Source organism: Neodiprion fabricii, chromosome 7, assembly GCF_021155785.1.
Source record: "Neodiprion fabricii isolate iyNeoFabr1 chromosome 7, iyNeoFabr1.1, whole genome shotgun sequence".
NCBI lineage: Eukaryota > Metazoa > Arthropoda > Insecta > Hymenoptera > Diprionidae > Neodiprion > Neodiprion fabricii.
Window position 1 is genome coordinate 23,663,982 of NC_060245.1, and position 21,316 is coordinate 23,685,297.

Below are 21,316 nucleotides of genomic sequence, written 5' to 3' on the forward strand. Positions count from 1 at the left end.
TGTTCTACCCGTGTTACGAAATATATCCAGTACCTGTGAACCTTAGTTCGTACCTGTTCAAATTATTCAATTATCGCCACGTTCGCTTTATTGGAAACTTTGTTGCATAATTACTGTATACATAAATTATTATGCATTATGTGCCATGCCTGCGCACCTGTCGCACTCTTATGAATTCTTACACTGTTAAGCCGATGTTGTTTTTAGCGGGCCTAAGAACTCACAATATTCTACATATTATACATACACACGCATGCCTATGTATCAAATATTTATATATATACACAATACACGTATACATTACTTGTTACGGTGAATAACGCGTAACGATTTTCTATGTAATCTCAAAAACAAATTTAAGGCGCTACGTGCACTAAATAAATTAGATATATATACATCGCGTAATTTGTCACGTTGCCGTGGAAAAATTTGCCAATTGCAGTTGCGAAAACTGAATTTTTTTGTTTCATTTTTTTTTGTTTTTAAGCTTGTATTTTTACAAGCAGAAATGATTTACTTAAAGAAAACATGTGAACGTTAACGAGTTGCGGGAATTCGAGCATTTTTAGTGATATAATTACGGTCATTATTAATCATTGAGTAATATTGGAAGCAAGTTACTGTAAAAGAAGTTCATTCGCATACCCACCGGTAGTAAAAATTTAACACCGTTGGCTTTAGGTGGGATGCTTCTAAACATAATGAGAAAAGAAAGAATGAATGAAAGGAAAGATTCAAGAGGAATAAATTAGTAGAATCGTTTAAGACCGTTGGTGAAAATTTGAAGGATAGCATTTTTATTCAATATACGCGGTCGGTATAATTATTTACAATATTACACGACAGTTTTAAGGCAAATCCTGATTAAAATAATTTTTCAATCACTGTGAATTTCAACTTTATCTAATTTTCATTTAAATTGAAATTTTCTCACCAACAACACACAAGCGCATCGCTTCAATTTTATGTATCGCTACAACGTGAGCCAAAATAAAAAGGATAAAAAATACAGTAAAGAATGAAACAACAAGGATCGATTTTACGTCGAAATTGTAATACATCTTGATGCCAACGTTAAACAAAAAAAAAAAAAAGAAGAAAGACAGATTTTGTTCTTTCAATCCAACGAGTAATCAAGAATTACAATAATAAACGAAGATTTCTACAGTAAGTGAACGAGTGAACGAAGAAGAGGAAGAAGAAGAAGAAGAAGAAGAAGACGAAGAAAAAAGAAAACACCTTACACATAATTATGATCTCGGGGAAATAATCTTTTATTAATTAAATTAACTTTTATTCAAATAAGAATGTTAAATCAACTTCTCAGTACGACATTGCGATGCATTCGCAGCCTGCAAACCATCGCATTATTTTTCCATGCGGTAAAGATGAGTAAATTCAAACAGGGCTTTGCGCTATACCCAGTGACACATGTCACGAGAGGGACGACGTATCGCGTTGGGCTAGATTGATCACGTTGAATTTAAAATTCAGATATAGGTATACGTTATACGCTCGTTGCGGATATGAAAGTGTAGAATACGCCCGTGGGTCCATGGCTATAAAACCCGGCCGCGTTGTCACACAGACAAACATCTATACCTATACGATGCATAATTTATGCAGTGTTTGAGGAGAGAAGTTTCGCAACACCGAATCTATCGATTCAACCGGAGGTTTCGGTTGAGGTAGGTGTAAAAATATTGCGAGAGAATCGTTCCAAGGTTTTCGCGAATTCGACGCGAGAAGGACAAGAAACAAAAATCAATTTTCACTTCAATCGGTCGTATGATTTTTTCTCTCTCTGTCTCCTCTCTTTCTCTCTCTCGCGTTAAATTTTCCAATACTCGTATGTTATTTAATTATACCAACGTGCGTAAGAGTATTATAAAATAATTTCGAAAAACAAAGATATAAACTATGTGCTTGTAGAGGAAGTGATAATACATAGGTGATTTCGAATTGTACTTATACATAAACAAATATGAATATATATATATATATATATGTGTGTGTATATATATTTGATATATATACACACATACTCGTATATATCAAATTAATATATAAATACATAAAAGGCGAGGTGAACTATATATTGCAATGAAGGTAGAAAATTGATATTCAGGATCGATCTTATGATATAATTTTACGTATGTGACCTATATATAATACATACATGTATGCATACATGATTAAGTATAATTGCTTTAGTTTATATAACAGTACACAATTACCTTATTATTACCTACAATAAACGCGTTGATAAGAATTGAAGAGAATCTTTATTACGTTTTTCTTCGTTCAACAGCAACAATACACGTGGCGATGTATGTGTGTACATTCAGATATTATGCCTATATCTATTCTATATACAATATATGATTTAATCGAGCAGTACTACATATGCATATGTACCCTGTTTATTTAAAATAAATGCCTACGTCAGAATGTATATAAATGAAAAAAGGGCGAACACACAAATTCCCCTCGGTGTTGCTAGAACGAAAAAAGGAAAGAAAGTTTTCTCATAACGCTGGCTAAATACACATTTTAATTTAGCTGTATAATAAATGTGTGCTTTTTCTCGTAAAAATTCCTCGGGATCCAAGCTCGTGCAGAAATGATGTACCACATAGAATTACGCTCGAACGTTTCGTCTTATTCTCAAATAACAAGTTTTAATACAAGGTGGAAATTTGAGCGAGTAATTTTTTAGGCAAATCGCGGTTCCCCAGCCGTTTCATAATTCAATTTTATATTCAAACCCGCGCGCCTCTGAGTTTCGGGTCTCGAGCCGCAAAATGGCGGCCGGTCACGTGGGACGGAGGATCAATAAGCGCGTGTAGCGCTCTGTGTCGTTTCCCTGATCCACGTCGTGTTTTTCTCCTTCCTTGTTCCCTGTTTTATTAACAGTTTCGCGTCCAAGGTTGACGCGCGGTCGTTTGGCGCAAGTGTACATTAAATGGTAATATAGTCGGTGGCGAATAATAAAACAAGAATTTGCATAACGCCGCAGAGGGGGAAAAGAGGGTAAAAAAGACACGCCGCTCGTCGTCTTATCTCTGTAAATAATCCCGGAATGGGTAGACGATACTACTGCGACTACTGCGATCGGTCCTTCAAAGACGACCCGGAAGCGAGAAAAAAACACTTGTCGAGTATCCAGCACTCGAGAAATCGCACCGAGCATTACGACCGGTTCAAAGGTGGGATTGATTATTCTCTTCCAAGCTTCAGGCTTCGATAATTCATTCCAATTTTACAAAACCATCGATTTTCAGACGCAGCCGTTATACTGAAGGAAGAGTCCGCGAAAACACCATGCAAGCGTTTCATCACTCAGGGTGATTGCGCCTTCGGGAGCGGGTGCAGATTCTCCCATTACACACCGCACATGATGTGGGAGCTGGAGCAGCACGGTAAGGGATGAAATCGATCGATGGACAGACCGAGATTCAACGTCTTTCGATACTTTCAGTACTCGCAAGGGAACGGCAGAGCTTGCAAGGGGTGGATTTACCGCCTCTGGCCTCCGAGGCGATCGACGAGCTTCTCGAGGGAGGAACGGAGGCGGGAGACCAGGTCCGAAGGAGCTTCGTACCCCGGTGGAACTACCCCGTTGAGCTTCAGAGCTTTTCCAATCTGCCGCCATCGCTGTGGCCGATAACGCCTGACTCGATAAGGGATACGAATTTTGGAAAATGGGGCTTTTAGTCGACCGAAGGATGAAGCATGATCCGTGATGTTAGAGACTCGACAAACTCGGGTGGGAGTAAAAACATGGAAAGATCGAAAAATCGAAGAGTCACGGTATTGAATTTTTAAAGCAGTGAAAACTTGATTTCAGAATTTAACGACGTAGAAAGTCGAAGCATGGAATATAAAAGTAAAGTAAAAGAATATAGAAAGGTCAGAGTATAAAATGCCGAACTATAGATCGCCGTCAGAATTCCTCTCGATAATATAGAATCATACACAGATTCTTAATTTTTCCGTTCTATGTTTCGACCCTTTATATATTTTGTCTTTCTGATTTTCGACTTTCTATGCTTTTAATTTTCTACACTTGGACTTTCAACCACATGTTCAAATTCCACGAATATAAAGATTTTCGGGTTTGTGAAAATTTGTTATTCGGGTCCTTCCGTCAATCGGGAATTCCATTTCTTAACCCCTAACCTTAAACTCGCTTCAACTCGTCAACGGCCAGTTTCTTCATTACCGATCGGTAAAGTTCCGATCTCGCGCGCCTCTGGCGGCGAGCTGCGCTCGGCAAAGCTCGGCAATCGACGAAGTCTGGCCGATCCGGCTCCCTCCCCACTTCGTTGCTCACTCAGTCGTCGCCCGGCGTCGGGTACACGCAGACTATAGAATCGCTCGACAGACTTTGAGAGCATCGAGCACGCCGCAGGAAGTGTCGAGTTCCTCAAAAGTTCCGAAGCTTCAGAGTCGAGCATCTCCGAACGGTAGCATGGAACGCGAGGCTCCAAACCGCCGGGCCGAGCACTCCGCAAGCTTTTTCACCGCCGCCTAAAAGCTCGCGTGTCTCATTTCACTATCCGCGACGCGAGTGCCGGACGCCCGATCGAGGACTCTGGATACTCACGCCGTCGCCGCTTCCCTCCAGCTCTTTTGGTGAGTTGAAGATTGGTTATTTGAATCGCAGGAAGAGAGGAGGAGAGACGACAACCACCGATTCGCAAAGACGAAAGAGGCGAGCCGCTCGATTCGAGTCTCGCTGCGTCCCGACTCGCGAAATGGACCGAGACCCGTTCTGTTCGCTCGTTCAAATTTCCTGCCCTTCGGAGCCTGCGGAGCGGGGACGGATTTTCTATTTTGGAACAGCTGCGAGGGGCGCCGGGAGAGAAAGGACAATGCACCGTCCTCGCCTCCTCTCACGTTCCTCTCCGTTCTGCGTGCTTACGGCCCTTCCTGCATCTGCGGCTTACATTGTCCGTTATTGTCAGCACGCGCACCGGTCAGTAAAGGGCAGTCGAACCGCTGCCTGTGTGTATGTAAGAGGCCGAGGATAGATTTCTGTGCCGATTTTCACGCAGGATGGTTTCTACAGGGTGGCGACCAACCGGGAAAATCGTGAATAGTCGGAGAATTACGATGGGCCGTAGGGAAAAACGCACTTTTTTTATAAATCGTTTTCGAACTACAGCTATACTTTGTAAATTCACCTGAGATAACTTTCGGAAATGGTATTTTTGTTAAATTTCTAATTATTCGTGTGAAACGAAGCCGTACCGTGCTTGTTTTCCCTTTTTTTTTATACACAAATTTATATATTCAAGGTGCACAACTTCTGGAGCTTTTGGTCATAAAATCTGACCAACGTTACCCAAGTTTCGTGAGATAAAATCAGGGAATTCTGAATTTTTTTACGAGGAAATTTATTTGAGCAAAATTGTCGCCACCCTGTTTTATTGCACGCAGTTTTGGATGAAGAAACATATGCCCCGATCTTGACAATCAATCTTTAACCTAACGTTGAGCTTTTATAGGGAAAAATATTTGACGAGAATATTTCGCAATTTGATTATCTAAAAACAGCTCTAATGAAACCGACCTCCAAGTTCGTTTATCTATATTTATATATGTATATACGTCTATGGTTTATTTACGGTCCTGCAAAATTTCTGCAGGTGGCTTCCGGAAGGAAAGAATAAAGTAGAAGAAATCCAAAGATTGATGGTTTTCTGGATCAATCGATCATACCTATGATCTTTTCCATTCTGCTCGAGCAACAATGTATTATGTTGAATCTCGTTCTGCCCCGTTTGAAATTGAAATTAAGTTATAAATACGCGGAAATCGTCGGTCATTACAATACCTACGGTGAACTATGTCAGTCCGCACCGCTGCATGACTGGCGAAATCGTTAACGATGAAAAATGAAACGCGGAATCATTCACTAAACGCGAAGAGAGGTTCTTAATGGAGAGAGATAATATCTAATGCCGATCTGCTGCAGCGCTGTAAGCACAGACAGAGAAAATCGAGAAAACTGTGATAGAATTTTCGAATTGTCCGTCGAAGAAGTTATTCTGCGAATGCTTCAAAGCTGCACGCCGCAATTAAGTCACATTAGCAACAAAAAAAAAAAAAAAATCCCAAGTGACGTAAAATCATTATTAAAGCTTCGAGGAATATTGTTTGAACGAAATATATTGTCATATTCCGAAATTCATTTTATACTCGCGACAATTTTTCTCATCGAACAGGCAGAGGAAAAATTGCATTCCCGTTGCGCGAGAAAACCTGAGTGCAATAAAAAAACAAGGAATCCCGAATGTGACTTCTCACCGCTACCCTGAACTTTGATACGTTGCTTTCTGTCAAGACTGAAATACCTTATACGCGTAACCCCGCACGTTGGAAAACTATAAACTTTATAACCAGAATATACCGCGTCTTAGTCACCGGGTGAAAATTATTGTAAAAATAGCTAGGGCATAAATAGCGATTGAACGGCATAAGGTGCCTCTCAAATCTCGCGTATAATATACAAATGTATTATTAGGCCATCGGCTCGTAGACGTGATTTTTAGCAGAACATAGCCAAGATGTGTAATGTAACGTATCCGATATATTATACACACATGTATACAAAGATTTTTATTGCCGGCGCGTGATTTTCGCTTGCGAAATTCAAACAGATAGTTATAATGAGAAAATGTTGATTATTCGACGTTTCTTTTTTCTCTCTATCTTTTATCGACTTATTTTTCCTCCCGATTCCGCATCCCTGAGAAGACGGTACTATTTCGTATCTTAATCTCTGTTTACCCAGGCATTAAGAGTCTCAGCTTCGGCTCCGCGACGACGCGGGAAATATGATAAAAATTCTACATAAAAAATTCGTACATCGTGTATTAAAAGCCCCCTGACCCGAACCGCGATGATAAACTTAATCGCAGTTGAATATGCAACAGACGTATATTTACAATGAACACAAGTGCCGCGCCACGTTTACAAGCCGCGACGTTTTCCGCCGTAGCCGTTTACTTATAGAGCTTTATCGCTTTTGGCACAGTTCATTGATAACCGGCTAGTCGCGCACCACGTGGTCGGGACTGCAGTATTTCATGTTTCATATTTTTCCTCGAACTCTGGACAGTCTCGAGTCTTACTCATCCGCACCAGAATACAAATCGCAATTACACGATCGAACGATTGACGGTTGATCAATTTTTTTGCGCGCCAATTACCGTCCAGCGACTGATGATCGGGCTCGCCGACATCGATCTATAAGTGTACGTACCTACGAACGCGTTGTTAAAAAGCAAGACGAGGCGACGCGTCGCGGTAGATTGTGTGTTCGGCAATTTAAAATAATTTATTTTGATTGTCTTTATACGGGCCTTCGTTACGTCATCTTGAAACATCTCTCCCGCCCTGACGTTTTACGCTTATGGAGACGTGCAACGAGGCTGCAGATACCCACACACTAGAGTTTGGTGTGAAATGAACCGTGTGAAAATGTGACCAATGTCCGATGCCCACGCTCGGCTAAACCGAAAATGAGGGGAAAATCACAGATGCAACAGTCGAGTCGAATCGAGTACAGAATGCGGCACGCAGACGCGATCGTTCGCGATTTGCGTCAATCGAAATCAATAATAATCGACGAGCGTTGAGCAAATCACGCTGATACTGCAGTGCCAATGATAAACACGTTGTAGCTATATAGTTAACTCACGTTACAATTGTAAGACTGGCTTTGTCGTGCGAATATTAATTTGAAACGGAGTCGGATCAACAAATTAGGAAAAAATAAATTCTACTTATCGACGATATCTGCGGAATTTTTACGAAATAATTTCTTTTTCTCGAAACGCCGCTTAGACAGCTCAAAAATGACTATAGATTTGAGTTCCGGAGGGTCGAAAATCCCGAAACACAAAAATGCAGCCTTGTACGGAATATTTTTATTTCAGACCTATTTTGATCGGACTACAGCGGTCGGTATCTGCACAGGTACAATAACGCATTCAAACGACGAGGCCTTATCTTGGGGCAAATAATCGACGGACTCCCAGCCCGCGTAATCGTGTCACAAATACACGCGAGTCTCTTCTAGCGGTGGTATAATAATGTTGCGTAGGTATGACATCGAGGAGTATACATGTATTATACGTACGTACAACCGATGTGCCTACGCATGGCGTTCCGTGGAATGCCCGCATTTTCAAAACGTTGCAAAACTTACACCTCTGCAGTGCTCGTTACATGAATTACAAGCGAGACCGCAAGGCAAACATACGTGTTATCCTTTGTTTGTACAATCTCATGTGCTCGTTTTTGCATCTCTGGAACATCGTCGCCTGAAGGACGGTTGTATGTTATTACGTGCGTTGTAAATTTGCTGGACTAGAAAAACGCACTTAATTATACTCTTTCAATTAAGGCCTTATTATTTTTCACTAGAACAGGTGAAATAGCTGTGTCTAATGATATCGAGGAATTTTTATTGCTGATGATAACGACTCGTGAAAATATTTAATGAAAATTTTCAAGTCAATTTTTACTTCCGTTTCAATTAGCAGCCACGATGGTCGGTGAATTGCCTCTGAAATTCTTCCGCACGTCAAGGAGGCACATCGGCAGTACAAACCTTTACGATACTCCGAATAGCGTGATCCCAATTCTTCCTGCACACGTAAACTACGAGGAAAGGTGTATACATGTATATATAGATCAAGCGAGTGTGTAAAGCAGCCTGTCGACGACAGAATAACGAAATGTAAAAAATACAATCAGTAGTTCTTCGAGCCGGTATACAACGCTCGTTGAACGACGACTGGTTCTTTTGTCACCCGGTGCACGTAGCTGTTCCGAAAGGCCATCACCGCAAGGTCGTCTCGAATGGTTACGTAAGAGTGAATGCGAGAAAGACGGAGATACAGAAACACGCCGCCGGTGTGTACTCGTGGCCGTAGGAAGGACCGCCATTATCCAATGATATCCGCCGCCATGTTGCCTCTTTGCTGGAAGAGGTTTCGACGTTCCAACGATCGGTTGACGAACAATTACGGTCGATCGATGCTGCAGATGCTCCAACCTTCGCGTGGAAGTCTCCAACTCAACCTCGATTTGCCAACCTACTTGGAGCACTTTAAGTTGGGTTCCTCGTACTCGCAGGGTTCTCCATTACTCGGTGCAGCCTTATTATACCTGCTGGATTACCTACCCAGCTAATGACCCGAGCAGGGACTACCTGCAGTTCTGGGAACGAGGCAGGAGGATCATATTGGAGCCACGTCTGGTCTGGTGTGCCGGTGTAAACGGTGGACGATAGTCGACGGGGCAGCCCCGTCAAGACCCGAAGGGTGAAGAGGAAGAGAAGGAGGAGGAGGAGGAAGAGGGGAGCGGAACGACCGCGGCATTCCTTACACGCCGATGAACCTGCAGCGTCGTAGGGTCTTTACTTTCGTTTTAAACTGTTATACCTACCTACGGGATGTTGTCTTTTCCCAACCATGAATAATAAATCTTGATCGTTACACGCGTGGAATTGCGGATTGCAAGCAATGGGTTACGCGATAAGGACGCGTCTTGTAACACTGGACATTCGTGCGAAATGTTATTGTAAAAGGGTATCGATTTTCATCTTGGAACGTTTTACTTACGTACGGTTTCATTGTTTGCGATCAGTGTCTTTGGTACCGTTCTGGCGAGATTGATTTCACATTGCGTAATGGCTCCGATTGCTCTCGATGGTATGCATACCGTTTACCGTCTGCTCGATTTGGACTATACCTAGGCGGACGTTGTAAAAATTTAGATTAACATCGGGACTGTGGTCAGCCATTTACTTCAATTCCAGTCTCAGCTGTAAGTTTAATCTCGATTCATGGCGCGATGCGGTCTGAAGCTTTCTTCGAGTTAGTTGTTCAAAACCATTCGAGTTGCAAAGATGGTGAATTTAGAATTGTACTGAAACAGATATATCCTCAAACCAGAAACAATTTGAACCGAATAATATACAATGACGAACGTGCGGAGGAACCGCATTCCTGATCAACTCGTTGCGACGATCTTGACTCGGGTTGCGTAATTTACACGTAAATCTACTCGTCGTATCTTATCCGTCTATCGATCTATTCACGTCGATTCGTCATCGGCTCTTCCCGCGTACCTACTTATCCACCTCCACTTTATACTACGTACAGAATTTTGCGGCAGGTCAAGATATTTAGCGTAATAGCATAATATTCGGAATTTGTAGGAGGGCAAGAACGTCAATGGCATTCCTGCAGTGCGCCTCGACTTTTCTTGCGTTTCCAGACGAAGTACACTAGGTTGATTCACATTGAAACCTTTTTTTTTTCTTAGTTACCACTCGAAAAATTTGTGACAAGTACTGAGAAAAAATTATCGTAAAACCCAATTACTGAAATATATTTGTTTACTTTTACGTATGTATATACCCTACGGACTTATAACGTATATATTTTTTTGTATCGTGGTCCAATTAATCGTTTACCAATCAACAGCAGAACTGCGCACAACAATTCCGCTGTTGGCTGTCCTCGTCTTTTACCCGAAAGATTAACCGTCTCGAAGAAATTTGGATAACAGTTTTTGCTACCGAAATAGAAGTATCGCATCACCTTGTTGTCCCTGTTTCATTTTCTCTACTGATTTTCATGATCAATGATTAATCGGACCACGATACGAAAAAAATAAACTAATATACGTACAAGTCCGTGAGGTGTAGACGTAAAAATAGATGAAAAATATAAGAATAATTGGTAGCGACCTCTGAATATTTTCCTACTTCCTCCAGTTTTACGACAATTTTTGTTTTTTCAGTATTTGTCACAAATTTTTCGAGTTGCACATTGATGCAAAAAAAAAAAAAAAAAAATTGTTAAGAAACGAACCAACCTACTGCACACACTGCAGTGCCTGCACACGTAACGTTTGTTTTCCTATTTGTTCTCCTTGTTTTTCTTGAGACATATGTGCACACAAACGTATCGAGCAGCCGCTACGCGACCGGCTGCCTTCCTTTTCGTACCCAAGTGAGCGTGCGTTATAACATCACTCTCGCGCGATCCTTCAAGCTTCCAGCATCCACTTTCCAGCTATTCGGACTCGCGTGATCGGCGTTCGTTCCATTCGCGGATGACTCGGTTACGACATTTTATACATCAACGTGCGTGCTCGTATTATAAATGTACAAACACGATTAGTACACGCCAACTCGCGTTCCAACCATACGTGCAACTCGACCCAACTTTGCCTTTCGCATTTCGTACTTTGCGCGGAATACCCGGAGAATTATACGCTTCGGTCGCTCGTGTCGATAACTCATCAGAGACGCTACTTTTGATGTAAATTGTAAACGCGCAAAAAGGAGACACGAGTATCGGAGCTTGTGTGACAAACCCGAACGACTCTAATTCCCAACACCGACTCTTTATCTCGGTTTGGGTATACATGTACATACATATGCATGTACCTATGTGGCTCGAATTAAAACAAACATGCCAGCTTATCTGTCAAACCCCATTCAAAGCTTAGCCGTATCAGTAGCATTATACTGGCGCAATTTGATATTACCGTTACAGTATTACAGAATATTACACGTGTTGGATATGTTAAGGTTCATTGAATTCATTCAATTTACTTTTGAAATTGATTGTTTGGTTCGTTGATTTTTTTTTTTTTTTTTTTTAATTTAATTTTCGGTACACGGCAAACCTGTAGAATCAATTACTATTTGGCATGTATCGTAGGTAGGTACATGAAATTGGAACAGGGTGTTTAATCGTTAACTTTTTTTCTACAAGGTGTCACTCGTAAAATTTGTGACAAATACTGAAAAAAAGGTGTCGTAAAGCCTGGATGAGGTAGGAAAATATTTATAGGTCGCTATCAATTATTGAACCAAATAAAAAAAAAAAATTAACCATAGTACAGTACAACGTAAAAAACAACTAATCGAATATTCTTTGGCAGTCTGTAACTTGTGAATGTAACAGTGAAGTTGAGTGACTGTATCCGTAAGACGCTTCTTCAGAGTGGGTCCGTCTGCATCTAGCAGCACACCCGCATCTCACACCTCAACTCTTGGAAAATCACCCACCGGCCATCCTTTTACGTCCTGACGTACAGCGAATATCATAATATCGCCGTTAGGTAATTCTAGAACCGCGACTGCACGAAACGATTGTACGATCTGCGTATACGGATGCAAAACAATACCCAGGAACACGTTGGTATTTTCTGCTCGTACAAGCCGTCATCACCGGTCACGGGAAAAAGCGCGGTGCGATGGGCAGGGTCGAAATATTCAGAATACATACTCGCACCGAGCACCTGGCACACCTGCTCAGGTTAACGCATACGCACTTGCGCGGCGAACCTGTCCAATGTTCAAACCTACGTGATGCGATCTGCATCGCGTGTCCGTTCGGTAAACCGTTCGTTTATACTCCCCAACAGCGTGTAATACTTGGACACGTTGTGCCTGATGAAGTTCTCGTGTAATATTGATAGACGAAATTTTTAGTCGCGATAGCCGAGCGAAATAAACATTTTTTAGTTCAGGGGGGCGGGTGTGAAATTTCAAATTTGAAAAGTTCCGGAGGAGCCGAGTTCCGAATTTTTTTGCGGTGAAACTTGAGGTAAAGAAGCGAAACTTTTGATGAATTTGACGAATTTTTTGTTCGATTTCAGTAAATAATTCGGAATTAAACGTTTTCGGAACTTCAACCCCGTCCCCGTTCAGTTTTCGACCGTGACTTATCCCTGAAAAACAATTGTTCAGATTCCGATTTCACATATCGTTTTACCGCTTCATTATCGTTGAGAAGACTTTGAGTCACGAAAACTCTCCTAGGTAATAGAAAGCTGCTAGAGTCTAGCGGGAGGTCAAGTGTATACCCAATGACGTGTAAGGGCCCGGGATTTCCTCGTTAGTAAACGGAGGTCGTACGAATACCCTGCATGCGTTTGGTGTGTATGCAGAGTATTTTACCATGCACGGTGACGCATCGAGCTGTTCATCGCATTTGTATAAAGGGGCGCGCGAACCGGGCGATTGCTTTATATTCCGACGTAGAAATACCGTCATCACGGATCGTGTGTACCGTGTGGATGGTACAAAACAAAGTGAGAAATAAAATTTGAAAAAAAGAAGAAGAGAGCGGATATGTGGTTAAATCGAAACACACACAGGAACTTCTGTGCGACGGAGGTGTAGCCGTGCCTCGGGGACCACCTACGTATCATTATTATTCTCGTCTGATTTACAAAAACGGTACCAAGCGGTCGCCCTCGAGTGTAACGTGTATACATATTAGTTTCCGCCATGCAGGTTTACGGTAGAACAGACAGGCGGACGCCTCCGGATATTCACGGAACCAGAGAGGAGGGAGAGAGAGAGAGAGAGAGAAGTGAGAAAACAGAGCTTTGGATGTATTACGTACGTATACATTCCCCGTGACACGTGATTGACCCCGTATTTGAATCAGACCTTAAACACAAATGAACACAGGGTTAAAAATACGATATCTAGAATATTTTTTCAGCTAATGTACGGGAAAGTTTACAACTTTGGTTTATTTTTGATAGATGAGAGAAAAAAAAAAAAATTGAAAATATTCAACACTGAAATGTTGTCGTAAAAGGCAAATTTTGATATTTATCACACGTTAGTCGTGTCGGGGGAATTTTTCAGCCTGTTCGAAATTCCATTTCTAACCTACGGTTGTGGAAGAATTGTTTGTCCGAAGAGTGCGACGAGTTTATTGGACTCGCGAGGACGGTTTCAGAATTAGCTAACAACCCATAGTAGGCACGCCACGTGGGTAGGTATACGACTACCGATGCACTACCACCATTGGACAAAAACCTTTCGAAATACCGACGGTCGCTTCTACTACGCGAGTCCGTGTTCCGAATTCCTAATGGGTAATAGCTAATCCCTAATGGCATCGTGACACTGTAGGAACGAATGCACGCGTTGCGTTGGAAACGAAATTGGAAAGAAGTCGGGCGGAGCTGTTGATCTGGAGCTGAAATTGTGTCTAAAATCGAAATTATGCGCTCATCGATGAAAAATCTTTACAATAAATGAGGTTCGTCTTTGTTTGATGCGCCTTCACCGCCGTACGCATTAGATAAAAATGAACAACACCACGCCCAGCGGCTTGCTGCCACGGTGATGTCATCATCGTCGTTAATTGTTCCTCAAAAAAAAAAAGAAAAAAGAAGCGCAAGCCGGTTGTTAAATATACCAAAGCCACGCTTTGCGCGACTCGATGGAAAAACTGTTCGATCTCTTTCGAGACGATCGGTGGAAATCAAACAGCGCATCATTTAGAAGTTGGTAACGTTAACGTAACGAAACATCGTGGAATAAATCGTTGTACAATTTTAGAACGACTTTCAGGTAGTTGGATTTAACGGTTTTCCAACCGTACATCGTCAACGTCACGTTACCAACTTCAACCTCATGACACAACGACCAAACTCAAAGTTTGTAAGTTACCCCCAATTATTGGGAATGTCGCTTTGCAATGCGTCATCTTAAGAAATCGAACTAACGTAATCAGGCTAATAGCTGACCGTATTGATTACGTTTAATTAATTTATCTGTCACGAGGAATTTCAAAGCCCATGAATTACGATTTGCCTCCATTAAAATGAAACTCTGACGTCGTGAGGACATTTTCCATTACGCGCATGTAACCAGTGTGTTCGAGTCCCTGTCGTTCTTCGATGCAATTACTACACCGGGTAGGAAATTACTCTCAAGTTTCGTCTGACGTGACTTTTTATAGAATTCACAGAGACTCGATCGTCTGTCGTCCGAGGCACTCTCGCCTGCTTGGTGCAGATGGTAGCTGGTTTTATACACCGAGGCGTTAACTCATTTTCTGTTACTCCTGCAGCGGCTTACCTACCACTTAACTACAGCATGCTCTTTATATATCTACTAAAGGCTCGCTTCTCGAGTGCACGAACATCGATTGCAGCAGGTCCGCGTTTCACAAGTGGTTTCGATCCCGCTTATGTGTGGATGCCACTTCATTTTTCATCTCGTTGCATTTCACAGTCCTCGGGGCATTTGATCCGCATGCTTCTCATAAAATTCACCAAACTTCATAACAGAGATCGTAAAAGCTCCAAGTGCAGCAGCACGTGACGCGAAGATTGTCACATGCTATTCCGAGCACTCGCTAGAACTGTCAGTGACTTCATAGAGAATGCTACGTGAGCGTGTTTAGACTATACGTATCTCCGTCTCGCTCTTTACTCTTGCTCATCGAAGCAAACGCCTCCGGCTAGGGAACACGGTTGTTGAATCGGCTTGTGTAAACACGAATCGCGATTGTAGATGTGTGTTGTGTTTTTTTTTTCTTTTTTTCTTTTTTACTCTTTTTTTTCGACTCGTTTTTCCTACTCTTTTATCATTTTCCCGAGGTACAACGTCACGACGAAGGGAAGAGCCATGGTTTTGTTACTCGGAAATTATTTCACAACCGCTTGATCTTTCATATACGTACTGATATCACACGTACAGCTATTCCGTGGTTTGTTCAAACATTTATCCACCTGTAAATTACCGTCACAATATTGTATTCCAAATGCGTCACGATTTACGGTATACAAGGTGTACGTGTAATATTCACCTGAGCAGCAAAAACTGTCGCAAGAACACCGCAACGTTTACACAGTTAAATTAGATAAAACGAAGGAGAGGCGCCGTCGACGATACGGACTGTGTTCAGGAGATATCATTCTCCGCTTGATAAGCTGCCCGACAGCATGCGAAAATAAAGGAAAAGGAACCCGCCAACCGACGATTGAATAAGAACCACTTCGCCTGCATTTCTTCGGTACCCCGAATCCGGCTTAAGGGGTTATACTTAGTCAGGAGACGAAGAGACGTTTCAATTTATTAATATAAAAATTCATATACATATTGGGGTACCATTGAACTTGATTCTGATATTTTTTATTTGTAAAAGTAACGATTCTTAAACCTGCTGTAGCCGATCTTCGAAAATGCAATAAGACAAAAATCGATTTTTGAAAAATCCCGACCAGGCATAACCTCTTGACCAAAATTCTATAACAATTTTCGAGTTGTTTTGGTACTCTGGACGTGCGCAGTTCCTACACGCGTAGACGCGTTAGCGCTCGCGCACGTCCGGTAGCCGCATATAGAACATCCGCTCCATGCTCGACGACTTCTTTGACGAGGCATCCGCTGCGTTCCGTCCCCCTCCTGAGGCAGAGGTGTGGATAAGCGTGATCTTGACTACAGTGTCTACGGTGTAACGTCCGTACGGGTACCTTGAACTATGAGAACGCCAGCAAAATGTTCCCGGGCTTCGTTTACGATAGAGAGAATAAGGTGACGAGGCCCCGCGCAAGGCCAGCAGTCTTTCATCTCGGCTCACCGTTTCTTATCGTCCGACTGCCTTCTCATCGTCTTCTTCGCTTCTCCTTGCTGAAAGATGAGCTGAATGACAGTCGAAAGCGGAGGCATATACACATCGTATACGTGCAGGAACCGAGAGGGAGAGTGAGAAAATTGTATAAGAAGAAGTGCCGGCAGGCATCTGGCTGGCAACTGACTCCTTTCGAGGCGCTACGCCGTTTTCTTCGCTGCCTTTGAAATCTAAAAGCGTCCCTCTCTCTCTCTCTCTCTCTCTCTCTCTCGTCTCTTATCTCTCTATTTTTCTGTTCCCCGCCCACGCCCCTGCGGGGACTAATTAAACGAGTTCTCCATCCGTCGCGTGTACCTACGATATACTGTAAAACGGCTGGACGCTGTTCGGGAGGGTGAGCAAATTCTCTTCCTCAATGACCCGGACCAAATGTATACCCAGGCTCTTCAGCTGCCACAAGTGGGAACTCGTAACCGCGTCAAACGTAACTCCGCGACTTTGATAGAGGTGAAGTGAACCGCGTTTCGAGTACGATTTCCAACTTTTGTAACTTCATTTTTACCATTCTTATTCCTGAGGATCCGTCACCGTGGTCGAAACGAGAAAACAATCCTGAAATTTCAATTGGAGCATCAACTCCAGGTATTTAAAGAGCGCTTCTTTTTCTCGCGCTTACCGTACACGGTGCCGTTGGTGTAACATTAATGAGAGAATATACGGAGCGTCGTTTCCATAGTAAAAGGATTTTAGATTCAATACCGTGGCTCCACTTGTCGTGGTCTGATGATAATTCCCGCAAACACTCTTTCTTCTCATTCTTCTTTCTTTCTCTCAGCTCCTCTGGATTCCTCGTTCGTGTGTCCCCGGTTCTATTCTTCTTTTCATTCGGCCTTTCAATGGGCTTAACCACTTCGTTTCGGGAGGCAAACGTCTGCTGGTAGTGGTCGTGGTTTGTTCTTCCTTCGAGGAGGATTGATTGTTTTCTTTGGTAGCTTAACAAACGCCTCTCTCACTCCCAACTCGCTGTACCATCGCAAACCGAGAGTTTGTTGACTTGACCCATTTCCTCCTGATGCGGTTGATGGAGTCGCGCAGCTTGCAGGGAGCATCGCGATGCATCGATTAATTGACTTGATGAATTTTCTCCCCCGTGTTGTCGCCCCGATTTTGTTTAAATACCCACAGAGAGCAGAAATCATAGCAGAAAATATTTTTTACAACAGGAAACACCTTCAACTTCACACCGCGACAATCGGGCCCGTGCAACAATTTCCTTGGTCTCCAACGACGACTATGCTGACCACGAGGTTGTTCAACCCATGCGAATGACTCGGTAACGAGTTGAAATAAGTTTAATTACGAGCTGCATTAGCTGTTAGCGCAAGCCTATTTACCCCTCCTCGTTTGCCACGTACTTTATTGCCGTAGGTATTAAAGAATCGTGTGCACTTCTCTCCGGGTTCAAGCTGCTTTTTATACAGTAATAAATATTCCTTTACTTGTTCTCCAAGTGCTGCCTCTAAGGAGAAATTCCCGGGTCGACTTTGGATCCCAACGGGACCAAAAAAAAGGAACGAAATATTATTTCTAGTCCGAGTGATTCATCACCGCGATGCGATGCGGGGACGTACATGCAGCTACCGATCTAATTCCACGTTCCAGAGAGACTATCTTATCCGAGCGAGTGGCTGCTTCTTATCGAGAAATCAATATGACCGTGCGAACATTTATGTGCCTATCCCCCGTCCCTTGTCTGCTAGAGTTACGCTTCGTGTTTCATTATATAGCTCGTAGCCGATGTAACCCGATTCTCGGAGATTAAAGTTACGAGTATGTACGTATTTAGATGCACGAAGGAAGGAATTAACGAGACCGTCCCCTGAACATGCAAAACCGGTCAACGGCCGTTCGGCCCGAGAGCAGAAAAAATACCAGGGGCAAAAAAACCGCAATCCACAAGAACGAAAAAAAACCTTAGACTAACGCGTTTTATCCTCTATATTCCAGGCGAGATGGCGAACACTGGACTCGAGGTACGGGAGACTGGACGAGTCCTACGGGTTCAAACGGAGACACCTCACTTGGTATCAACCGGAAGTGGACGCCTATCAGTCGCCGTGACCTTGCACCCGTTACCCGAAGGTGAGGATGCCTCCTTGCGTCAATGTTCCCAATTCCTAGTGACACCGAACGTAGTCTACGATGCATGCAGAGATTGGCGCTGAAGGTTTCAGACACTGGTTCACGCCGAGGGCGGTAACCCGGGATTCATATACGAATATAGTCGCTGGAAAATTATTCTACGGAATCATCCGCCAACGGCTGCTGCACCGGCTCCAAGTGCTACTTTGCGTCTAGCTGATCATCGTCGGTTGGAAGAGCATCCAGAATTACGTTTCTCTGTAAAGGTTTACTGGCAGCAAATAACTTGGGAGAAATTGTTCCATGTTTTCTTTTTTTTTTTTTATACAGTTCTGGGTATGCGGGAATGAATTTCTATCAATTGAATTGCGTAATTTATTCGATAGAATATTAGGTAACAACGGTGTCGGGTGATCTGGACAGATATAATCGAGACCATGACTGATACTACTTTCCAAATTCTTGTCGATTCCGGTAGGTTCTGAAATTCTTATTCGACTTGACCACCTTCCTAATCTCGCACTGCGGAGACTTCTAGAAAGAGACTTAGCCGCACTCCGTGTCTACTCTTGCAACCGACTACGCGTGCTTATTCTGGTAATTTGGTATTTCGGGGACTTGGACTCCCCGCGACTTACGGACGAACAGCGTTCGGAGCCGGTGCAACGGAGCCAGTATTCCCAAAACGACTGAAACGCCGTCGTCGACGTCGTGCTCCCGGGGCTACGCCAAAACTATATATAAATCCCCGTCCTTTGTACTCATCGAGCCCTCGAGACCCACGGCCTCGCTGGTAACCGGCAACTCCGGCATCAACAGCAGCCCTCTTCGAACTTGCATAACGCCGGCACCAACCCGCCCCATAATCGTAAACCGGGACTACGCACCGTGGTTTCTCCAACTTCATGGGGCGTCAAAAATACACCAGACTGTTTTACAGCCCAGTCAAGAACGATGGGGACGGCTTACACCTGCTCCTTCAACCCGAACGTCCGTCCCTCCATCCTGCTTTCCAAGCTCATCCTCAATGAATGAATTACATTTCTGCATAACGCCGGTCGTTCAATTAACCTACACCGCAAGAGGGTAATTAATTGGGCAATTGCTCGAGCGCGCCATTTACTCGGCTGCTGTGCCGCGCACCCCTTTCATCATCAATTATCGTTTGTAACATCTACAAAACGCAGTCTCTACACCGCGATGATTCTGACGAACCTCTTACCTCGATTGTTTCATGCAAAGGACGAGTCACTCTCGGCTCAGGCAGGGAGGCTGATATCTCGGTGTCGGGTACGGGAATCGAGCCGATTCACTGCGCCATCGAGAACGAGAACAATGTTGTGACCCTGTATCCTATCAGCGGGAAAACGGCCATCGATGGAGTTCTGGTGAACAGTCCAGTTCGACTTGCCCAAGGTATGAAAGTCGTATACAGGTGCCTAATTTATCGACATTCCTAACGTCTTTGTCTTGTTCCATTTACCCAGGGTGCATGCTGTCCTTTGGACGATCGAGTTACATGAGGTTCAATCACCCAGCAGAAGCGAAACAGTTGAAATCGGTTTTACCGAACTCGAGGATATCGATGGCGCCGATATCATTTTCGCTCGGCGACAACATGGAGAATCATCTGGAGCGGAAGCCACCTGTAGCGCCCCGTAAATCGCCCCGGAATTCGTACTCCGAGGACGAGGGTTTCCTCGGCAAGCTGACGAAGTTCGAGATGCTCGCCAGACAGGGTAGGAACGCAGTTTGCGTTTCGCCGAAGGTTTTCCCCGCCGGAAGTGGAACGGCGAATGTTCCGGCTGACCAGATACTGGGTTACTCGAGGTCGCCAAGCCTCGCGTCCCTCTCCAAGGCAAACAACAACAATAACAACATCGCACCCCTTCAGAACCTGACCAATTTTGACGTGAGCAGGTCCAACACCCCGACGATAATCGCGCACGACGACAACCGGCTCCAACGACGCGAAGTGAGCAGATCTCCGGCCGGAAACGGAGTCTCAAGCACGTCGGTGCCTAACCATAACAACCTCCAGGTATTTGGGAGCCAGGAGAGTTTCGGGAAACCGGTCTACAAGCAAATGTACCATGAGAACAACAACGAGAATAACAGGAACGAGGAGAATCTACGCGTCGGTATGTCGCAGAGTCTGGTCTGTCAGCGCTCCTCGGAGTACGACAACTTCGGAAGGGAGTACGACATGAGCCAGAGCCTGATCGTGGCCAAGACAACCACCGAGTATTTTCAGGTAGATCAATTCGGCTCGAACCCGAATTTGCGGGACCATGAAAATGGTGGCTTGGGCCTCGTGAATGGCGGCTCAAACCCCCATGTCAGGAGGATCCACCCCCCAAGTCCGGCGTTCAACCGAAACCCAAAGTACAGTGACCAGCCGAGGAGAACCTACGCAAACTACGCCAGAGTCAAAAGCCCGACACCCAGCGCCGGAAGCGGGTGCTCGATCGAAGAACTCAGAGAAAGGCAGATCGATGCGGAGAACAAGAGGAAGGAGGCTGAGTATAGGCGCAGGCAGGCACAGGAGGAGAGGATGAGGGAGCAGGAGGTCGAACGACAAGAAAAACTCAGACTCGAAGAGATCCTGGCCATGTGCGCCGAGTACGAGAGACAGAGCACGGTTGATCAGAGACCCAGGCAACCGAACAGGTGAGAATTAAAGGGTGCAGGATGTCATCGGGGAATTCCTCGCTTCCCATTATCGCTTCTCACACCGTCTTATTATGTAT

General features: G+C 43.8%; 2 protein-coding genes across 2 annotated transcripts in view; both read left to right on the forward strand.

The window, feature by feature from the left end:
* Positions 1-2,887: 2,887 nt before the first annotated feature.
* Positions 2,888-3,829, forward strand: LOC124186797 (zinc finger matrin-type protein 5). The gene is made up of 3 exons (XM_046578804.1): positions 2,888-3,209; positions 3,285-3,422; positions 3,482-3,829. Exons 1-3 carry the CDS (start codon positions 3,083-3,085, stop codon positions 3,715-3,717), a joined length of 501 nt encoding a protein of 166 aa, XP_046434760.1. The 5' UTR covers positions 2,888-3,082; the 3' UTR covers positions 3,718-3,829.
* A 501-nt stretch (positions 3,830-4,330) lies between these two features.
* Positions 4,331-21,316, forward strand: part of LOC124186788 (pleckstrin homology-like domain family B member 1) — a 30,043-nt gene continuing 13,057 nt past the window's right edge. Inside the window, exons 1-4 of the mRNA XM_046578787.1 lie at positions 4,331-4,638; positions 18,432-18,566; positions 19,809-19,982; positions 20,054-21,236. Coding sequence (XP_046434743.1) covers positions 18,437-18,566; positions 19,809-19,982; positions 20,054-21,236 — 1,487 coding nt within the window. The 5' untranslated portion in view covers positions 4,331-4,638; positions 18,432-18,436. The remainder of the gene's footprint in view (positions 4,639-18,431; positions 18,567-19,808; positions 19,983-20,053; positions 21,237-21,316) is intronic.

What these genes read in the sequence shown, in the direction of transcription:
- LOC124186797 (XM_046578804.1), top strand. Translation starts at nt 3,083, where the DNA reads ATGGGTAGACGATACTACTGCGACTACTGCGATCGGTCCTTCAAAGAC. An exon ending in GCATTACGACCGGTTCAAAG is followed by an intron (nt 3,210 to 3,284) that starts GTGGGATTGATT and finishes ATCGATTTTCAG; the next exon opens with ACGCAGCCGTTATACTGAAG. An exon ending in GTGGGAGCTGGAGCAGCACG is followed by an intron (nt 3,423 to 3,481) that starts GTAAGGGATGAA and finishes CGATACTTTCAG; the next exon opens with TACTCGCAAGGGAACGGCAG.